Source organism: Sceloporus occidentalis, unplaced genomic scaffold, assembly GCF_023333645.1.
Source record: "Sceloporus occidentalis isolate IW3139 unplaced genomic scaffold, rSceOcc1.0.p SCAF_1, whole genome shotgun sequence".
Taxonomy (NCBI): Eukaryota; Metazoa; Chordata; class Lepidosauria; order Squamata; family Phrynosomatidae; genus Sceloporus; species Sceloporus occidentalis.
The window spans coordinates 282,480,524-282,501,949 of record NW_028316981.1 but is presented as its reverse complement, the minus strand read 5'-3'; the positions used below and the strand labels follow the sequence as shown (position 1 = coordinate 282,501,949).

The 21,426-nt window shown below is 38.6% G+C and overlaps 1 protein-coding gene across 1 annotated transcript in view; it reads right to left on the bottom strand.

The window, feature by feature from the left end:
* The window catches only part of ADAMTS6 (ADAM metallopeptidase with thrombospondin type 1 motif 6), a 174,954-nt gene that overhangs the window by 78,044 nt on the left and 75,484 nt on the right, over window positions 1-21,426 (bottom strand). The window contains exons 9-11 of the mRNA XM_089495161.1: window positions 20,958-21,063; window positions 11,493-11,639; window positions 7,509-7,650 (exon numbers count right to left, since the gene is read on the bottom strand). Coding sequence (XP_089351287.1) covers window positions 7,509-7,650; window positions 11,493-11,639; window positions 20,958-21,063 — 395 coding nt within the window. The remainder of the gene's footprint in view (window positions 1-7,508; window positions 7,651-11,492; window positions 11,640-20,957; window positions 21,064-21,426) is intronic.

Below are 21,426 nucleotides of genomic sequence, written 5' to 3'. Positions count from 1 at the left end.
TAAAGGTCCTTCCTGGGCACAAGTTCATTCCATGCCTCTGAGGAAGCAGACCAAGTCTACAAAAGCTTATGATACAATGTCTTTCACGCAGTCTCAAAGGTGCTCCATTCAAAGTTGTTTTTATAGTCCCTTCCAACCTCTCAATGCCATTTTTGACCAAACAAAGGAAATTGTGAAGTGCCTTTTCTGAAAGCCACCAGGAGCAGAGATTGGCCTCTTGAGTGAGTTATAAGATTTTCTTGAGCTTTTAATATCCACACTATCAATTTTTCAAAACCAGAAGTCAACTTATGGCTACTTCTGACTTTGCTCTCTCCTCTCCCATTTTTTGGCATTTTGTAAGTCCACACAGACCCTGGAGGTCCTGTTATGAAGGATCTTAATTGCCTACATACCTTCATTAGGCAGGAAAATGTTCCTACTTATTGATGATGTTTTTGAGAATTTATGCAATACATGATGTGACTGAGAACAGTGGAGTTAATCAGATCCTTTCATACTGCTGAAATTGGAATCTGCATTACGTGAACCTTTTTCCTGACTGTATGTGATCATTTCCATTGTGTGAGCCATTTCCCCTACAGGAGTCTATATTCTATATTCTTATATTCTTAACAGCCAGATACCCTAAGGGAGAGCATTTTGAGGAGTACACACCCACCTATTCTGTTTCTTAGGACTATCACCATTCTACACTATCTCTCTCACATTCTTACACATATTCCCTTCCACTCAAAGACCTCTTACACCCTAGATAAACATACACTACCCTCCAGCACTCTCACTCCAGAAATGCCATCCACCCAAAAGATTTCATCCAAGCCCACTTACACATTCCATCTACCTCCTACATCCCCCTGATATCACATCCTGCACACATGAAACACACACATTGTATTTTCTTCATTCTCCTCCACCTGATGGGTAGGGAGGATATATTTTGCATGCCCAGATCTGCCCAGAAGCAGCCGTATCTCCTCTTTATATATGTTTTTTTTTCCTTATTGCCCATGAAAATGCTGAAGACAATGTTGCCTTGGTAGGAACTGTGGTAGGAACACATGAGGTTTAGGCAGATATTGATAGAGGCAGTTAGCAAATAATAGAACTAGAATCGATCATGAGGCAATTGACCATCTCATCTCCACCTAGTGAGGTCAACCAACTATCTCATTCTAGCTTAGCAGTCCCCCTTCTTAAAACAACACTCTGTTCCACAGAAGCAAATGTACTAATCAAAACCGTATTTCCCCCAGAACACCATCTCCATCCACAAGTTATGATCTCACAGCCCAGAGGAAAGGGCTAGCCTTGTAAGTACATGTCTGGGTCTGGAACTTTAACCCTAATGGAAATGTCTCTCTTTTTTTTTTTTGTTCTGCCTCAAAGGTTACCATACTGTGCTGCCAGCTGGCCTTGCCATAGTCCAGTTCTGCACCTCAAGAGGGAATGAATGAAGTAGTCACCTCTTTAAAAGGTAAAAATAGAGTTGCCTTTCCTTTCTACTTTGTTCTTACCTGAAGTGCTAAGCTATGAAACTGACATTTAAATTGAGGAAGGGAACAGGTACATGGTTTATTTCCAGAGAATATGGAGAGAGAAAATACTACAATAGTCACATCTACAGGGAGATGTATAATTTCTAGATTTTACAGTCAAGTTATTGTTATGGGATCCTGAGAATTGCTCTTTAGGGAGTGATAGTTAGAATTTTCAGGTAAAGAGCTCCAGTGCCTCACAAAACTACATCGCCCAGGATTCCATAAGATATTGATGTGGCTGTTAAAGTGAATCATGGTGCTGTAATTCTCAAGTATAAAAGTGCCCTCTTAGTGTACCTGGAAATATAGTATTGGGCCTTTTTGTCCTCACAATGGGTAGACTAAACATAGTCCATGGATAATATGTGCCCCTGGCTCTTTTTGAGGTTCCCGGGGATCCCTCGGTATTCCCACCAATATTGCTGCTAAAGTTTGGTGATATAGTATAGTAGCAGCAATACCTTTAAGACAGCTGTCTATTTAAGACAGTAAACTGCTTGTGCAATATGCATACTGTCCTAGAAATCTTTCTGAAGTGCTAACAGGCTACAAAACAAGGTGTGCATTGCTTGAGTCCCTCGTTTCACTGGACCTAGGGAATTGAGAGGGTGGCCATGCATCTCATGACCACTGTAAGTTACCTATCTGTGTCTTATAACTTCTACCATATATGCTGCAACTTCTCCCTGTATCTGGAGAAGAGTAGTGCTTCCACTGGATCTCCAGTTGCCATTTAGCTGGAATTTAAGCAGAATATCCATAGGTAAGAATATCCATTTTCATATGCTAGATAAAATTGCACCTACTACAGCACTACTACTAATGAGCAAAGGCTTATGATGGTAGCAGGATTGAAACAGTGTATCAGAAACACAGACGAACAGAAAGATGAAGGCATCTCCCAAGCTAATAGAACAGCTTATGGAACAATGTTTTGGGGTATTTTTTTCAATACAATTTCCAACTCAATGTTGAAAATACACAATTTTAGCTCATTAAATTTGTCTCTACATTAGGCTTATACAGAGTTTACAATTTAATTTTCTATAGAAAGATATGCAGAAAAAATGAATAAAACTTTTAAAATTTATTTTACAAAAATAAAAAATGTATGACATTTTAATTGCTTTAATTATAGATTGCTGAGATGTTTCTTTAATGAAAATCAATAAAAATAATCTTTAAAAATTTGAATGAAAGGATTGTTCTTTATTTTCTATTACCGTAGATGGATAAAGGCAAAGGCAACCCCCCTCTGAACAAATCTTACCGTGAAAACCTAATGATTTGGTCACCTTAGAGTTGCCATAAGTTGGAAATGACTTGAAGGCACAAAACGACAAATTATAGGGGGTGGGGGAGTTTTCACCAAATGTCAACAGTTCCAATAGACACCATATCTGATTATTTATACAGTATTATGTAACACTATAATATTTTATATAGTATTTAATACAAAGAGCATGGATAACCACAAATAGTAACAGTCTATCTGCAGAAAGAGATGGGTGGAGGTGTTTCACTCCTTCTTAAAAATGTAAAAGGCTCTTTTTTAAAAAGATAGGTCCAAAGATAAAGCTTATGTCCCTTTTTTCTCTTTAGAGATGGAGCTCTGTTATCTGTGTATAATGAAAAGAGAGTTTCAGATGTGATTTATACCCATACTAACTACTCCTAGATACCAGTCTTCCAGTCTCTGATTGTTTTTAATCATTTAAATTGTAATTTTATTGTTAAGTGGAATTATTGTGTGTTTTGTTTAAGGGAGGGTGGGAATAATGGGAATTATTTTATATTGTTTGAATTTTACTACTATTGTAAGCCACTTCAATCTTATTGGAGAGGCGGAATAAAAATTAATTGTTGTTGTTGTTGTTGTTGTTGTTCCAGGAGTAACCAACTTCTCCTCTTGAGAAGTTTCTGGTTCACAGATGGTAAAGTAGGAAGTCCTAAGCAGGAACTCAGAGATCAAAGCTGGAGAGAGACGTTGTTCATTCATACTCTCTGTATCAGTGCCTAATACGTGACCCAAGCTGCCTCACAACATAGATTAAGAACAAAATACATATACCTAAAAACAAATCATAAATGTAAAAAAAAAAATTTAAAAAACAATTACACTATCTTATTAAAAATAGCAATAATTTAAATCAATTTAAAAGCATTTGAAACATAGCAGGGTTCCTCAGCCTGGAAACAATCACTGAGAAGGCCCTTTTCTATATCCTCAATGAATATACCTGCAGCGGTGGTAGGACTAAGAGAAAATACTGTACATTCCTTCTCATTTTGTCACCCATCACCCACAATTCAGCACTAGAGAACACTTGTATCTGCCTTGAGGAGGCAGTCCCTTCACCCTTCCATCCCCACAAATGAAGGCAAGTATGCAGCGCTCAACTTTTTATAATTTTGAGGGTGCCAGTCCTATTAGACCTCATTTCCTCTATCCCTCTATATAATGAACTCAAAGCAGTCTTTTTATTTTTTTATTTTTAATAATTTTTATTCAGCCAACCATCTCTCCAGTCTTATACACTTATTATAACTTTTCTATACTTTTTCTATTGTAGTCCTTTTCTACCTAATGGATAAGTGAGCTGTTGCTCAAAGCATATTCGCTATCCCTTCAACTTAATCCAAAACCTAAATGCAGCTGTCCATAAAGATCTTGCAGCCTTGTCTGGTACTGGGCTTCAGAGTTCAAAGAAAGTAGTACAATTGGTGGCATGGGGGGGAGTACTTTGAGAAATACTGTTAGCCTATGAAATGGTGAAAAATGTGTCCGTCGGCGCACTTGCTTGGTTGTCTTTGCTTCCTACTATAACATGTACTGAAAGCTTTTTTTAAAGATAATCCAACCACTGAAAGGATATAAGTCCCTATATCTTTTCCTCTCCTGCTCAGATGATTTTCAGTTTAAAATGTCACATTGGGAAAGAGCTGAAAACAACTCCATTAAAATCAAACCGCAACAATTTGATTAATGTATTAAAAGGTTAAAAAGTGATACCAAGTGAAGAGTTCAAAGCCAGAGTTATTTATGTAACAGTCAGTGTGTCATATCCAAATTGAGGAGATGGTTACAACAAGATTGGTCTATGACCATAAATAAAATATAATAATAATATTGAGGAGAGCCAGGTTAAAATTTCTTACGGCCATAAAGCTTACTTATCTTGTGCTAGTCACTGTATTTTAGGATGCACCTACATTGTAAAAATAATGCAGTTTGACACCATTTTAAATGTTGTAGCTCCATCCTATGGAATCTTAGGATTTGTAGTTTTACAAGCTCTTGACCCTTCTCTGCCAAAGAGGCTTGTGTCTCACAAAACTGTAAATCCCAGGATTGTTTAAGATGGAGCCATGGCAGTTAAAGTGGTGTCAAGCTGCATTATTATTATTATTATTAACCTTTATTTATAAAGCGCTGTAAATTTACACAGTGCTGTACATACAATCTTTTAGTTAGATGGTTCCCTGCCCTCAGGCTTACAATCTAAAAAGACACGACACAAAAGGAGAAGGAATGGTTGTGGGGAAGGGGATCAGGTCCAGCAGTTTTTCTCCACCTCAGAGGCCTGGACCAAGGCAGATGGACTGGAGAAAGGGCTTGGCTTCTTAATGGATGGTTAAAAGGAGGCATTCTGGGTCAGAGAGGGGCTTGCCCCTGGGAACACTTCTCTAAACAATATAGTCTTTAACTCAGTTTTGAAACTGGGTAGAGAAGTGATGAGGTGTGCATGAGGGGGAAGAAGGTTCCAGGAGTAAGGGGCAGCAAGTGAGAAGGGATGAATTTGGGAGGGGGCAGTGGTAGTCCTACACTGGGACAGGAGACCTTGACTACCAGAGCAGAGGGTGCGAGTAGGAATGTAAGGAGAAAGAAGGTCAGATAAGTAAGGGGGGCCAATCCATGTAGTGCTTTGAAAGTCAATAACAAAAGCTTGTACCGGTTGCAGAAGGGGAAGGGGAGCCAATGAAGGGAGGATAAAAGAGGAGAAACATGGTCAAAGCGGCGAGCAGATGTGACAATACGGGCATTACTGCTACAATGTAGATGTACTCAATAGTTCAACCTATTGCACATGGCTGTTGTAGGGTAAAATGTGGTAGAGATGAGCAAGGTTGAAAAAACATGTACACTCGCTTGAGAGCCATAGAAGAATGGCTGGAAATAAATTTAGTAAATAAGTAAATATATGCTAAATGTAAGTCACCAAACAGACTCCTAGAATAACATGTAACATGTAATGCTGCTTCAAAATCTCAACAAATGTTCACAAGATCACAAGGACCTGCATTTGGGTAGAATGGCTCAGAAGCCCCCATGTACAGTGCCATAATCACAGCTCTCTAAAGTCCATCCAATGAATACAACTATACAACATTCTCAATACAATACTGAACATGTCGATTAAGAAGAGGTCAATGAAAAAAATGATTTGCTTCTTCAATGGCAATGTACATGTTACCAATTCTCCATTTAAACTCAGAACACAATACATCTTGTGTTGATACCTCCTATGATAAAGGTATGACAAAGATAAATATCTGCTATGCTTGGTATTGAATTAATTCTAAAAAAACAGATGACTACAGCAAAAGAAGATAGAAGAATATCAATGTATGTGGACATAACATAAAGGAAAGAGACGAGCAGGAAGAAGGGGATTTTAAATAGAAAGAATCAAAATTTCTTTGCTGAGAAATCAATAACAAAAGACCTAGCCAATCAGCCAGCCAACCACACAAAATTTTTAAATCCATCACTATAAGAGCTGCCAAGAGTCATCCCAAGAATAATATTGTACTTATCACCCCGGGGATATTAAAAATTATTTTCCTTTGTACTACAGCTCTACCAGATGTGATTAGTGCAAGTGATTTATTAAATTATTATACAGAAGGTTTTTTTAGACTTGACTAAACATATGTTTTTTTAAAAAATATTTTATTTAAAAAGTATATAAAATAATATATAACTTGGCAACAAAAACCTACAAAATGTATTTTAATACCATTTTCATATTTAAACCAAGCTGATGACTGATACTGTACAATCAGTATAACTGGTGTTTTAGCCTACAAAAATATTCCACCAATTTTCTTAATTAAAATATGCCCTTATATTATTAAAAACTATTTTAAAATGTATACACTCTTATTACACTACTATAATGAAATAACTTATACTTATATTTAATAGAAAGGGGGTAAGGAAATATTCTTGCAACTTCAGTTGGTTAATTTTCCTCTGTCTAACTTCTCTGTAGGAATAATAATTACTACTGTTGTTATCTTTATAGTCTAATTACTATTTTGTAATTCTAGGAAGAAATAATACTGAAAAGTATTATTCATTACATAATATTGTAATCATACAATATTACGGAGCTTATCACTCAGCATAAGCTTTCGGACTTCTGAAAAGTGCTGGCGGAGCGCGGCTGGGACCTAGGCTGATGGTGGCTGGCGATTCAGCCGTGATTTAGTTTGCGATAATCCCACCTCCATCCTTCATCCCAGTTCCAGCCTGTGTGGCTGGAGCCAATTTAAAATGCTGAGCAATAAGCTCCTACAATAATATCACTAAAAATCTCTGTTTAAAATATAATGAAAGTGATATTATGAGTTTTGTATCTGAAAGTTTAATACCACAGAAACCTGGTCTACCAGACATTAACAGCAATTTCTCAACTAACCAAAGAATGAAATGAGTGTTATGAGTTGGTTGAAGCTTTGAAATCATCCATCTGAATTTGAATAAAATTTCTCAGCTCAGCCTCACATACGAGAAAATTATACAAATGACTCAACCAAAAGATGCAGCATAAATACCCTTTGTTCCTTATTTAAAACAGTGCTACAGTGCAAATTACTAATTGAAAGGTATGTCACTGCTAAACATTTATATCATGAAGAAACTTCTACAAATGACTAAGGAGGACATATTAAACTTCTTACCCCATATTTACACTGACGTGATGTTGCTCCATACTGGAAGCGACACTGTTCATCAGCATCATACACCTGACCTGGGGCCACTGCAGGATAAAGAAAGTCACGCTTGGGAGGCTCATTATCAAGGCAAGTGCCACGACCTGAACTGTTCAAGATAAAGGGCCAAAGAAATTATTAAAACTATTAATTTGTTATTGAAAGCAAAATACATACACTACCTGTCTCTTCCATGAAACAGGTATTACAAATAAAATACTCCGAAATGATACACTCAGCATATAGCATTAGGGATGCATTCAAACTCCAGAAATAATCCAGTTTGACACCATTTCAACCGCCATAGTTGAATGTGATGGAATTCTGGGAATTGTAGTTTTGTAAGACATTCAGCCTTTTCTGTCACAGAGCTCTGGTGCCACAACAAACTACAATTCCCAGAATTTCACAGAGTTGAGCCATGGCAGTTAAACTGGTGTGAAACTAGATTATTTCTGTAATGTGGAGGCATCTTAGGAAGAAATTTAAAAAATGGTATATATATATTTTCCCATTGCTTAGTATCCTAATGTTAGAAAGGAAAATAATATGCACTAAGGTTTTCAGTCAGAAACATCCCGGGCCATAAAATTTCAGACCCAAAACCTTAAACCTAGGGAATACCCATAGTGATGTCACATGGAGTGGGCCCCAGAGATATTACAGGAGTGGCCCCTGATGATAATACAGAGGATGGTTCTTGTCGGTGTCATTGAGCATGACACATCAACAACAATTGCTCAGAGTATTTCATTCAAACGAAAACATTAGCATATGAGAAAACTTCTCTCTTGTTGAAAATTAAATCTCAAACTCTACATTGAACAGCAGGCAGTAGTAATCATTGCAGAGAAATACTGAGCTACCCCAGCACTTGTTTCCATAGAAGTCAGTGGATATGGTACCATAGGAACAGCTTGCTCAAGGCGTAGAATGAGTGTGCAGCTCAGCTATGAATGGCACAAAAAAAAATTCATTTCTTTATGGAAATATCCACTTTGCACTTTCTGAGAGTGCCACAGAGGAAAAAGAGGGGGGAAATGAATACAAGACCATGCATACACTGAAAAAACAAAAATCATACAAAACCATGTATATAATTGAAAAGTGTACAGAAACAATATTTACATCTTACATCTGACAGAATACTCAAATCAAACACAGACATTATTAAAATGAAAACCATATGCATTAATTTTCATGTGGGAGACAAATGAGTCACTTGTGGCACAAGTGTCAAAAAACAAAAATCCCTGTAGAAGATGGAGAAATTCCACAAGAATGGGACTCACTAACTTTCAGCTCCATAGGTTGAGGTCTACACTCTGATCCAAACTTCATGTACTGCTCAAGCGTTTTGCTGAGAATTTTCTCTGAATATAGGCCTGAAACACACAGGCCAAAAGAAATGGCTTCCAGCCATGTTGGAGGCATGTCATTTATACAATGTACATCTTCAATGCAACTGGAAGCCACTCCAAGGCTTCATTCCAGTCCTTTAGACCAGAGCAAAAGGGAGCCGGGTAATTCAAATTCCCATGGCTTGGCTGGGGTCTGCCACTGGCAGCTCGCTTTTAGAGAAGGACCTGATCCACTTGCGGCCTGAGCTGCCTTGGGCCAACCTTCCTGGCCATCTGCTTTGCCCCATAGAAAGGGAATAATAATGTCAGTCTGAATTACAAGCTGGTTAACATTTAAACTAATAAGCAGAACTGGACTGTCACATTACTTGTTCTCATGAATTTGTGGTTTTTAAAAGAAAAATTGCATTGTTAGGATGTTCTGAATGTATATAGACTTCAACTGATAAACAGATTTATAAGGAAGTAAGCCCACTGAATACAAAAGGGCTTACTTTTGAGTGAATATACATAAGACTGATCATATATGTATTTATTAATTTTATACAGTCACGTTATATATAAACCATAATGTTTTATTTACGTTCACACATGCAAGTTCATACTTCCAAAAAATTCTTATGCCAACATTATTTTTAAAAATTGTAATATTCGATCACATTTTAAAGTCTGTATATCCAATATTTTTTACTATCTACATACACAACTTTGCAAGGGGTAGAAATTCCATAATTTTCCCATCCCAGTGTTTTCTCTTTCCCTCTAGTTTCTGAAAATATTACAACTCTAAAATATACCGTTGATATGGATAAGTTTAGTTCAACTTTCAAAGCAGGAATTAAGAACTCACAGTCAGAGCAGACACTTGCATTATGCTTCAGTATTTTACTTTGGGTGTAGTGAGCTTTAGCTTCCTAGAAAATACTTCCTTAGCATCTATCTCAGTATTATTGTTGGAAACAGAGTATGACACAGATATTGGGTAGAGTTGTGCTATTTGTTCTTAGTGATGCAACAATAAGGAATATTCAGTAGGCACACCACCTTCCAGGCAATAGTTCAAATTACCAGAGCATCTGCAAGCTGGGGGGAAATTATTTACCCAAAAGCAATATATTGTGATTTGAGTGCTGGGGAAATAGACCCTTGACTAAGGCTTTCTGGAATCTATGCTTCAGTTTGCACTTATTGTGCATGTAGAATTCAAAGATATAGACTTACTAGTCTGTATAATCAGTATATAGAGAGATCTTGTAGCACCTTTGAGACTAACTGAAAGAAAGAAGTTGGCAGCATGAGCTTTGATAGACTAAGGAAGTCTGAAGAAATAGACTTTGCTCAACTTCTTTCTTCCAGTTAGCCTCAAAGGTGCTAGAAGAGCTCTCTATATACATTTTTGTGCATGTGTGGGATATAAACTGATCATCCGGAAAGACTAATCCTCTCCTTCAGCCTATTACTTTTAGGCATAATTTCAGTGGTGCCAAGAAGCAGAGCCTCCCACTTTGCTGGGGGCTGTGAAAGGATGGAGATGAAGTGCCCTTTTGCCAGCTGTAGGAGGATGGAGATAAAGGACCACAATCTTCTGCACCTGGCACACAGGTCCTTCCCAGGTCTCAGCCCAGGAAGCTCGTTGGAAATAGCCAGCCAATCAGGAGCTGATTGGACTCCCCAGCACAGATGCTGGAAGCAGAAATCTTTGGTCCTGTCTGCTGGGAAGCATGTAACCACTTCCCAGCTAAGACACTGGCCAACCTTCCTTCCCATGCTCTCTCCTTCCACTTCAATTGTACATGAGGGCTCTGCATATTTTTTGTTATATGATAGCAATTTTGGCATCTGGGTATTTTATTCTTGTCTGAGGTGACAGCTTAAGGATGGGGGAGGTGGAGAATGAGGCCAATATGGGGATTTCTTAAAGGGGACTGATGCATACTGGGAAGGCCCAACTTGTGGAGAACGAATACTAATCCTAAAGTTAATTAGGCTAGAATTAACTGAACTTTTTCTGAATGTCACTTAATGCCAAAAATATTAAACAGTATGCACATAGCTATGATAAGAGAGAAAACATTCTTGCTCCAGCACATGAAGAAATGTTGTACAACGCAAAATAATTCACCATACATCTGAGTTAGCTATTCAAACATCCACCCACACCCACCAGGTTTTCGCATTATTTTGAATGCAACCAACACATGTAAAAAAGAGTAAAATAATGAAGAGTTATACCCAAGCACTGGAGTGGGATTTCCTGGATTAAGATGGGCATGACTATTAGCTTTGACAGAACCAATCACCTGACTAAGGTTTGATTGCTCTGGAAAGGCATCCTTCTTCCCCACACTCCTTTTTTTCTTCCCCACAATGGATCAACACTGTCAAACTTGATAACATTGACTATTTCTTTAACTGTAAAGAATATTATATACAGCAGCGTATACACAACTATGTGCAAGCATTTTTAGATCAGGCCTTAGGACTACATATTTTCTTTACCACTATATCTATCATATATTGATCCAGGCAGGGTATGAATGTGTGTGAATTTTTTTCAAGGATTTAGCATCTCTCTGCAGAGACTACTTACTCTAAAAAACTGGTGATATAATCCCTGCTGCAGGCTGACCATGAGAAAGGGTTGGTGTTTGCTGTAATATGAGCTGCCATAAGTTTTGCTGCTTCATGACCTTTGGTCCCACAAGAATTTCCAATTCCATCATGGTTCATACCAAAACTGTTCAAAAGAATAGGGATGGGGAGTGTCTATTATTTTTAAATGGAACAGATAACCATTATAACATAAGATTTTCACATAGATGCAATATAAAAATAATAATAACTCAGTGAACAAAAACCAAACCAAATGAAAATGTATATAGGGATATAGATTCATTTATAATTCAGTTCAATAGCTATTAGTGCTTGAAGTTTTACACAACTCTAACACTGTGCTACTATTCACATATTTATTTTAGAAAAGCACTGACATATTGAAGTTTAGTTCATTCTAACCATTTTACTACATTTACAGCACAATGCTACCCATGGACAAGGGTCATTGTATTAAATAAGGCTTACTCCCAAACGTCTCACAGACTGATTGCATAAAAAGGATGCAAGGAACAGTGAACATTGTGTTTAGTAAACAAGTGTACAAAAAAGGTAGGAAATATTTTATGAACTGAGAGGATAAATGATAGACAGGTTGAGTTTCCCTTATCCAGGATTCCGAAATATTCCAAACACCAAAACTTTTTTCATGGATGACTGAGACAGTGACACCTTTTGGTATGCTATGGTCCAATATGCATAAACTTTGTTTCAGGCACAGAATTATTTTAAAATTTTGTATAAAATGATCCTCAGGCTATCATATAAGGTACAATGAAACATAAATTAATTCTGTGTTTAGACTTCGGTCCCATCTCCAAAATAGCGTATTATGTACATATATGCAAATACAGGTATTCCAAAATCCAAAAAAATAGTAAATCCCAAGCATTTTGGATAAGGGAAATTCAACTGTAGAAGAGACCAACTATACATCAGATTAAATGCACCACTTCCAAATCAATCTGTTGTTGTTGTTTTTAATTAATTCAAGTACTGTATAGGGGAGCCTATACTGCCCCAATATGGGGGGGGGGGGTGCCATATGCATTACAAAATAGGAAAAACTACCATTAGTGTGAACAGGAGCTTTGCTTTCTATTACTATTTGCAATGCAGCATTGATTTTTTAAAATAACAACAACATTGGTCTTATTTTTTTTAAAACAAGGTAATTGTGAAAGACATACTGGGCATACTTATTTATAAATCTAAATTTTTAGTCAAAAAATTGACCCAGAAAACCTGAGTTGACTTATCCAAGGGTCAATGTACTGTGCTTTAACTCTCTTAAAAAAAAAAAAAAAGGAACCAACTTATTTTTTTTTAAAAAAGGAACCATTTTTTTAAAAAGGTGAAAGGCAAGAATGTAATCTGTCCTGGAAGCACTGACCCCCCCCCTTTTTTTTTTTTTTTAGTGTGAGCACCAACAGTTATGCCTGCTGGACTTTTGTAAATTCTTTGGCATCATTTTCCTTCATTCTTTAGATCTTTTGTTACAAGCCCCTACATTTTTCCTTCGACTTATCCACAGGTCATATAAAAATCCACAATTTTGGCCTCAAAATCTGCCTTCGACTTATATGTCAGGTCGACTTAGATTTGAGTATATATGGTATTCCTCCTCCATATGCTATTGTCCCAATCTGGATTGGCTTCCCCAAACTGTTCCATTTTTTTTAAAAAAAACAACGATTTAACTACAAAAAAATAATTTAACATTATATACAGTTTGGCCCTTAGTAATAACAAAAAAAATTCTAAAAGCTCTGTGTGAAAGTTACATACCACTTATTTCTCTGTGCCAGTCAAGTATACAAGAATTACAACCATGTAAACAATCTAAAAATGTCAACCTCTAACAATTAATCTCTTATCCTAGCCATATTAATTCTTAAATACAGCCATGAATCCTTGAGATTCTAACCATTTCAGCTAGATACATCAGTTCTGCTGCCATAAGGACTAGTCTGTGTTATTAAAATAAATTGGCTCAATTCAAACACCGCACTAAGGCTTGCCCCAGTCATAGTCTAGATCTCAAATCATAGTTTCAGCTTCCAAATGTACAACAGTTTCTATTGATAGCTTTGCCTTTCTGTTCCACACTCAGCTTCATGAATTCATAGTTCAATTGCAGTGCTGGCGCCTGTTTTTCCTCTGGAGGGATGCCACAGCCGCCAAACCGTGTGGCTTCCCTGTGGAGGAAAAAGCACCCGAGAAAAACAAGTTGTAACAAGTGTGCCACTGGTGCACTCGTTATGTAAGCACCACGCAGCTCTTACGTAACAATGGTGGCGCCCAAGTACACAGGGTGCCACCATTGTTACGCTGTCCGTACGTACTAGGGTTAGGGACCGTGCGGTTGCCACACGGTCCTTAACCCTAGTATTGGTCCTGGTACGCCGCTTACTGGTGGTGTATACCGGGCCTCAGTCTCATTTCCATGGTGAAACAATTTTTTCAGGTAGATGGATGGTTGTAAATGCGCCTTGTTGATACAGATGTCACAACAAACAATAGGATAGAACATGGAAAGCTACCTTCTACTTAGTGAGATCACTGATCTATCAAGCCCAGTATTGTCTAAACTGATTGGAAAGAAACTTCCCAGGGTTTGCCATTTGGGAAGAACAGAACAGAAGTATCAGCGATCGGATGCCCAGAACAGAATTAACATATGATTTACTGCTGAGCACTGATCCTTTCCCATGGTTAAGTTCCCTGTTTGCCAAGATATCTTAACTAATAACTAAGCCTTTATATTGAGCCATTATTTGACTTTTGACAAGTGTCAGCACACAAAGTTCTCCTGTTAAAACACAAGTGTATTTTCCCTAATCTTTTGACTTTGTTCCCTATTTTCATAGAATCATAGAATCTTAAGAGCTGGTATCTATTGAAATTTGTTGCCATGTAGGAATGCATAATGCAAGGATTCCTGGAATATGCCTATCCAACCTTCATTTAAAGACCTCCAAAGATGGAAAGTTAATCACCCTTTGAAGGAGTCCATTCGACAGTCAAATAGCAAGTACAGGACAAAAGGTCTTCCCAATGCATAGATGGGATTTCTTTTCTTGTAATTTGAATCCATTGGTTTGTGTTCTAGTCTCTGGAGTACAACTTTCTAGTCAAGTATCACCTACTGTGTACTTGTGCATTTCATTTTTCCTGCCTAGGTTTAGTACTTTATTTTTTATCCCTCTTGAAATTATTTTGTTTGTTTTGGCCCAGTACTCCAATCTATCAAAGTATTTTGAATTCTGATCCTGTCTGCTGCTCTTCCTCCATGCCATTTGGTGTCATCTGTTAATCTCATAAGCATATCCTTTTGCTTTCCTGGGAAACCTATGTGGTCTGTCTGCCTATCTAAAACTCCCCTGAAAGTACTAAATTCAAGTTTTGCAGCCTAGTACTTTTGCAGTCCTTGATATGTGCACCTTTTTTCCTTTTCAAACCTACAGAATTTCTAATCAAATAAATGTAAGCCAGTGCGGTGTAGTGGTTTGAGTGACTATGACTCTGGAGACCAGGGTTCAATTCCTTGCTCAGCCATGAAACCCACTTATCACATGCTCTCAGGGAAAGGCGATGGCAAACCTCCTCTGTACCGATTTTGCCAAGAAAACCCCTTGACAGGGTTGCCATAAATCAGAAATTACTTGAAGGCAAACAACAATAACAACAAATATAGCTTGTTGTCTAAGGCCTCATTCCCACTGGCCCAGTTAACGTGGGTGGAACAGGGTAGATCCGGATGCCCCTCCCCCAAATCTCTCCGTGAGCGAGTGCCCACTAGATTTGAGGGGCATTTTAACCCGAATGCCTTATCAGGTTTAACTTGAAAGCGCCTGCTGTCAATCAAGCGATCATCATAGGTGACGTTTGCAGGGGCATCGGAAGTGTACTCCCCCCTCCTTTTTTTTTAAAGAGCCATGCACAAAATGCCCCAAAGTGCGCACATTTTGTCAAAATTTAAAATCTCTTTTTGTGTGTGTGGGGGGGGGGCATTTGGGTCAGTGCAGGTTATGATCTGCCCTTGGCCCCATTTTCAACCCCAAAATGCAAGCTAATGCATCCTGTATCCCTAGCTCCTTGCCACCCCAGAATGCCTCTTACACATGTAATAATAATAATAATAATAATAATAATAATAATAATAATAATAAATTCATCACCTCGGAAATGCCAGAAAAGGATATGATTGCCATGCATTCTTTTTTGCTTTTAAAAGCAATTCAGGGCTAGCCCTGAAGAGACAGTAGCAAAAGCATGTATAGTTTTGCCAGTTGCCTAATTGACAAGAGCAACAAATGTAACATTCGAATTATAGCATTGATTCTCAAAGGAAAAAAAGTCTAGCCCTTTGCAACATTTCCCCTTTGCTGGAAGCCAGAAAATAGAAGGGAAAGTGAACAAGCAGCTAGCCATGTTCTATCCATATATATCTGCCTCAAGCAAAAAAAACAAACATGTGCATATTTTGTTTAAAATAATTTTAAAAAATAAAAAAGGGGAGAAGGTGCCTGATAGGAGCTCAGTTCATGCCCTGCCTTTGACCTGACCTGAACTGACCCTTTTCCTCCTGCTAGAGGAGCTTTGCCATTGCCTTCCACTGAGGCTGAGAGAAAGTGACCTGTCAGTTCCAACTGACCCAATTGGGAATAAAAGGGAAATGCAGTGCAGGCATTCTGACTGTAGCATCTGCATATAACATCAATAATAATAATAATAATAATAATAATAATAATAATAATAGTAATAATCCAGGAGCAAGAGGAAATAAAGCACAAGCAAGCACACAGACATGTCACCCAAAAAATCATGTGCATAAATTGTCAGAAATAAAAGAGGCTCCTTCTGCTGCAGCTGGATTTCCCTACATCCCCCAGCTTAGCCCCACAGCCCTATTTCCCTGGGCAATCCTCCTCCTCCTCTTTCCTTCCGAACCTCTCCTCCCAAGCTGCCCTGGCTCCTTCATCCTCCTCCTCCTGCTCCGTTAGAGAATGCCCTCCATGGCTCCCTTCTTCCCAGGACTCCTCCTCCTCCTCCTCCTCCTCCTCCATCATCACTTTCTCCACTCCCCCCCTCCCTCCCTCTTACAGCCCTTTGCAGCCCAAAAGTCACCCTGGTTTCCCCTTTTGCCTCCTCTCAGCCTCCAGTCCTTCGGCTCTTTCCTCCTCTTCCTCCTCCTCCTCCTCTTCCTCCTCCTCCCCTTGGATGAGGGGAGGGAATGCTCTGACCTCTGCCCACCCTCCGACCCTAATCCCTCCCTGAATTTGCCCCAATCGTGGTTGAGGGCAAGTTCATATTTCATGGAACCCGGGTCTTTTGGGAAAAGACAGATTTTAGCCCGATTCTGGATACCCCGGGGTAACGGGCATTTCCTTGTGCAAGCCTCGACATGGATTGTGACAGAATCGGGCCCAATATGAACTTCACGTGCAAATTTCGAATCCTGAACTGGGTTAAAAGGTAGTCTGAATGGCCCCTAAGGACATCTAAAACAAAAATACAACATATCCAGGTTCATGGGCAGATATAGTTCTGGTATCTCAGCTAATAATGCTTTTAACCAAGGTGTCCGTTCTAGGGATGTGGAGAGAATGTTGAAAAGAAAATGGTCTACTGGGAGCACTGCTGCAGTTGCTTGAAGAACTTGTTTCATACTTTATCTGATTATACCGACTTCCTTATGCCTAAGAAACTAGGACATTTTTTATGTTATATTTGTGTACACAGGCTCTTTCATAGGTTGTTCAGGGAAAGACAATATAAGAAGTCCAGAACACATAGGAGGAATCCATACTATAGATCTTCTGTATAACCAAATTACCCAGTTTCAAGGATGTGTGAGACACTGGCATGAATGAAAACAAACAAGACAAGGAATCCAAGCTTTATGTTTATACATGTCGTGTGGGAAAGAGCTACAATGCAGTTTTGAAACAAATCAACACCACAAAATAATCAAAGAGAAGGATAAATGCTTATTCGAGACTGGTTCATTAATCTGGCTGGCAAGGTGAAAGAATTAATGTACGACTAGAAGGAGAGGTGGAGAGTGACCATATGACATAAACCTTTACCATAGAATCCTAAAACTTTTTAAAACTTGATAAATGTGTTTGTGCAATAGAAAAGAATACAATCAGTGTTGAAACGCTAGAATTTGAACACTAACTTTTCCTAAGGAAAATATTCTCTTATTGGATCTACTGTAAAAACACCATTTCCTCCTGTGATGAACTGTTAAATTGTCCTGATTAAATCTACAAGAGAGTCCCCAGAAGCTCTGTCATCTTTGTCAAAAGCCAGGGCATTACTATAAGCAAGAATGAAGACAGGCCAAAAGAAATGAAAAGCAAAACATTTCACTCAGAATAAACTCACATAGAGCAATCCATCTGTGCCTACTCAGATGTTAAAGGCGTTCTATTCAGTTCAACAGATTTTTAGACAAGTGTATACAGGATTGCTGTTTTTTGCACATGTTGAAATGTCCTTAAACATAAGGTATGAAAACAAAAACAAAACAAAAAAGATCAGCTAAACTTACATAAGAAAAAAAGGTAATAAATCTATGATGCGAAGTGCTGTATGTGCAAATTAGTCAAAACGTTCTATAGAAGTTATACCAAACAATTTGGTCTCAACTGATTTCCCTCTAAAGCACCGTTTTACTAATAAAGTCTGCCATGTTTCCTTTTACTGCTGCTCCCTGCCTAACCAAGAACACTTATGCTGCAGACAGATATAAAGAACTTCTGTACTTTATTATTACTGTTTTCAAACATGAGGGTCAGTCATTGGTTTTTTGTGCCTGAATCCCAGGTGTAACCTGATATCTGCAGCACCTAGCAGAGACTAATTCAATCAGTCTGCAAATCTCCATTTTGAGAATGGATTTAAATGCAGACCTTATGGCTAAAATACCCAGCCTATTTCCCCCTTATTTTTTCACCACTCTGCATGTCGCATCCCCTCACTCTATGAAATGTTTTATTTATTTATTTAACTATATATTGTTACTACCTTCCAAAAGTGTAGTCTAAGATGGTCTACACTATGAAAGGGTAAAGTTCTATACCAATAAAGAATAAGCACCACTTACATGTTAAAATAATCCAGTTAAAATAAATTAAAGATAACAGCACAACACAATACTATATAGTTTAAAGATGCAATATGAAGAAATACAATAAAACCTTTTCAGCTAAAAACCAGAGCACACAAGTATCTTTACAATTCCTTCTTAAAAAGCAGCTAAGGAAGCTGTCAGCCATGTGTCTCTCAGGAGGGAATTCCACAGGGTCAGGTCCATGATAGTGAAGCCCTTCTCTTTACTGCTTTCTAGTCATAAAGATCTTTGTGCAGTGGCATCAATAGGGGGATGCTCGGAGTGAGGCCTGCACCAGGTGACATCCCAGAAGAGGAGTGACACCTGGTAGGGCTTTCCTCGCAAAGCACTCCTCCCAGCCTCGCTACAGCAGTGAAGGCCTCCTCACAAGGAGACCACTGCAGTGGCATCAAAAGAGAAGGTGGATTGCACCTCTCCCGGCTTTGCCACAGCAGCAGAGACCTCCTCACAAGGACACTTACACAGCTGCAGCAAAAGGAAGGGCTGAGTGCACCCTTCTGGTCCACTGGCATCACCGCAGTAGGCTCAATAAATCCCAAACTGGTAGTGGCTGAAAGTTTTCTTCTGGTTTTGAAAATCCGTTTTTTTAAAAATGTGGAATAATATAGGGAAAGGGACTGCAATGTGTTTAAAAGGTGAATTAATTATTCTGTTCCAGAACTTCTAGGAGAAGCAATTCATAAAGTTTGGAAAGGGGGTTCAAGGGCCCCCTAAACAGCACCATATGACAGTATGCAGCCCCAGGATTGAACCTGGCCCATTCCAGTTTAAAACACAAAGACAGCACTTGAGGAGCATGACTAAGAACATCTTTAAATGTGCATATTCATTTTTGATACTAATAGTAGCTTTCATATAACCAAAAACATTTATTTGTATTGATTTTAGTAAAGTTATATGGGCATCAATTCCTAGAAAGATAATATACTAATGTATACCTATATAAAAAAGTATGCGTTATCTCTATGCCTAATTATTTGCATGTCATTTTTCATCTGGAGCAACTATGTTTATAAAACTTGAATTGCATTTGATGTGGCTATGGGTTTGTCCAGACCGCTCCAAAGGGAGGCGCCCAGTTTCCCTCCAGAAAGACGCTGATGCAGCCAAACTGTGTGGCATTCCTCTGGACCAAAAAGAACCTGGAAAAACTGGGCTCTTTTTGGCGCGTGGGGACAAAGTCATCAGTGCGCCATTGGTGCACTGTGATGCATCCACAATGCAAGCGCGGCACCAAGAGGTGCAGATGCAGCGCCGCGCTTGCATCATGCATGCGCACCACATATAGACGGCATCATGTAAAGATGGCGCAATCCATATGAGTTAGAGTTCTGGAGCATGCATATGCTGCGCGCTCCAGAATCCTAAAATTGGCCCCAGGCCGCTGCAAACTGGCAGTCTGTTCTGGGCCTAAAAGAATCTTTTTTTTATGTCTACAATGTTATAAACATTCTTTAAACTGATGAGCAAGTTTTCAGCTTGCATTTGTTATAGTTGTGTACCTTCAAGTCATTTCTGACTGATGGTGACCCTTTCAAAGGGTTTTCTTGGCACAATTTATTCAAAAGGGGTTTCCGCTTGTCTTCTTCTGAATTTAAACTCCGAAACATACTGCAAAAATAATCCAGTTTTAAGATCGCTTTAACTGCCCTGAGCCAGGTCTGGTGCCACAATAAACTCCAATTCCCAGGATTCCCTAGCACTGAGCCAGTGCTAGGGAATCCTGGGAATTAGAGTTTATTGTGGCACCAGACCTTTCGGACAGAGAAGGCTAAATGTCTCACAAAACTACAGTTCCCTGAATTCTCGAGCACTGAGCTGGGGCAGTTAAAGTGGTCTCAGGCTGGATTATTTCTGCAGTGTGTTTTGGATCTAAGTCTGTGACTTGCCCAATGTCATACAGTAGGTGTTCATGGCCATGTGGAGATTTGAGCCCTGATCTCCCAGTGTCCTAATCCAGCACTCAAACCACTATACCATTGTGGCTCTGTTTCAGCTTGTATACTGAAACTTACATCCTAAGCTTAACTATTTCAGCTGTATATTTGATGTAATGCTGCTGTTGTGTCTGCATGGTCACATTTTGTGATATTACACTTATGTAACATCCCATCTTCACTAATTATGTCCTGGAGAAATACATCTTGACATGTCAGATAGTTCAGGAAGTTTTTAAAAAGAATAAATATAACAAATGATTAAGATGATTGTGTATATAGAATAAGCAGCACAGACAAAAAATAAAACCACAGACAGCTAATTAAAGTAAGATTTGCAAAGATTTAAAAGTGCACTTACTTGTGACCAATCTCATGTGCTATGGTAAAAGCAGACCCTAAGCCAATATCTTCATTAATGCTGCAACTCCTTTCAGGCTCACACATTCCAGCAACAGAGGCCAAGCCTGAACAAACAAAAGGAGACACAAAGGGTCATGCCAAGGTGTTTCAGTCTTAAAAGCCCTAGTTATAAATGCCTGGATTCTTTTTAATAACCTCCATGCACACAAGCAGCAGTTGGCAAAAGGTTAACTTTCTAGTCATTGCAAAATCACTGGGGGGAATTTCACTTTGCCGGCTAGACATTAATATTTTCTGAACTGCAGTCGCTGCTGGAAAATGTCTAGACTAGGGGTTAGATTTATAAATTTTACTTCTGGTAACTTGGGACCACCTAGTAACTTGAGCCAGGAGAGGGAATTCAAGTAAGCATTTCTATTTTAACATTCTTGAGGTTGCAGAAAGCAAAATGTATCCACATTATTTTT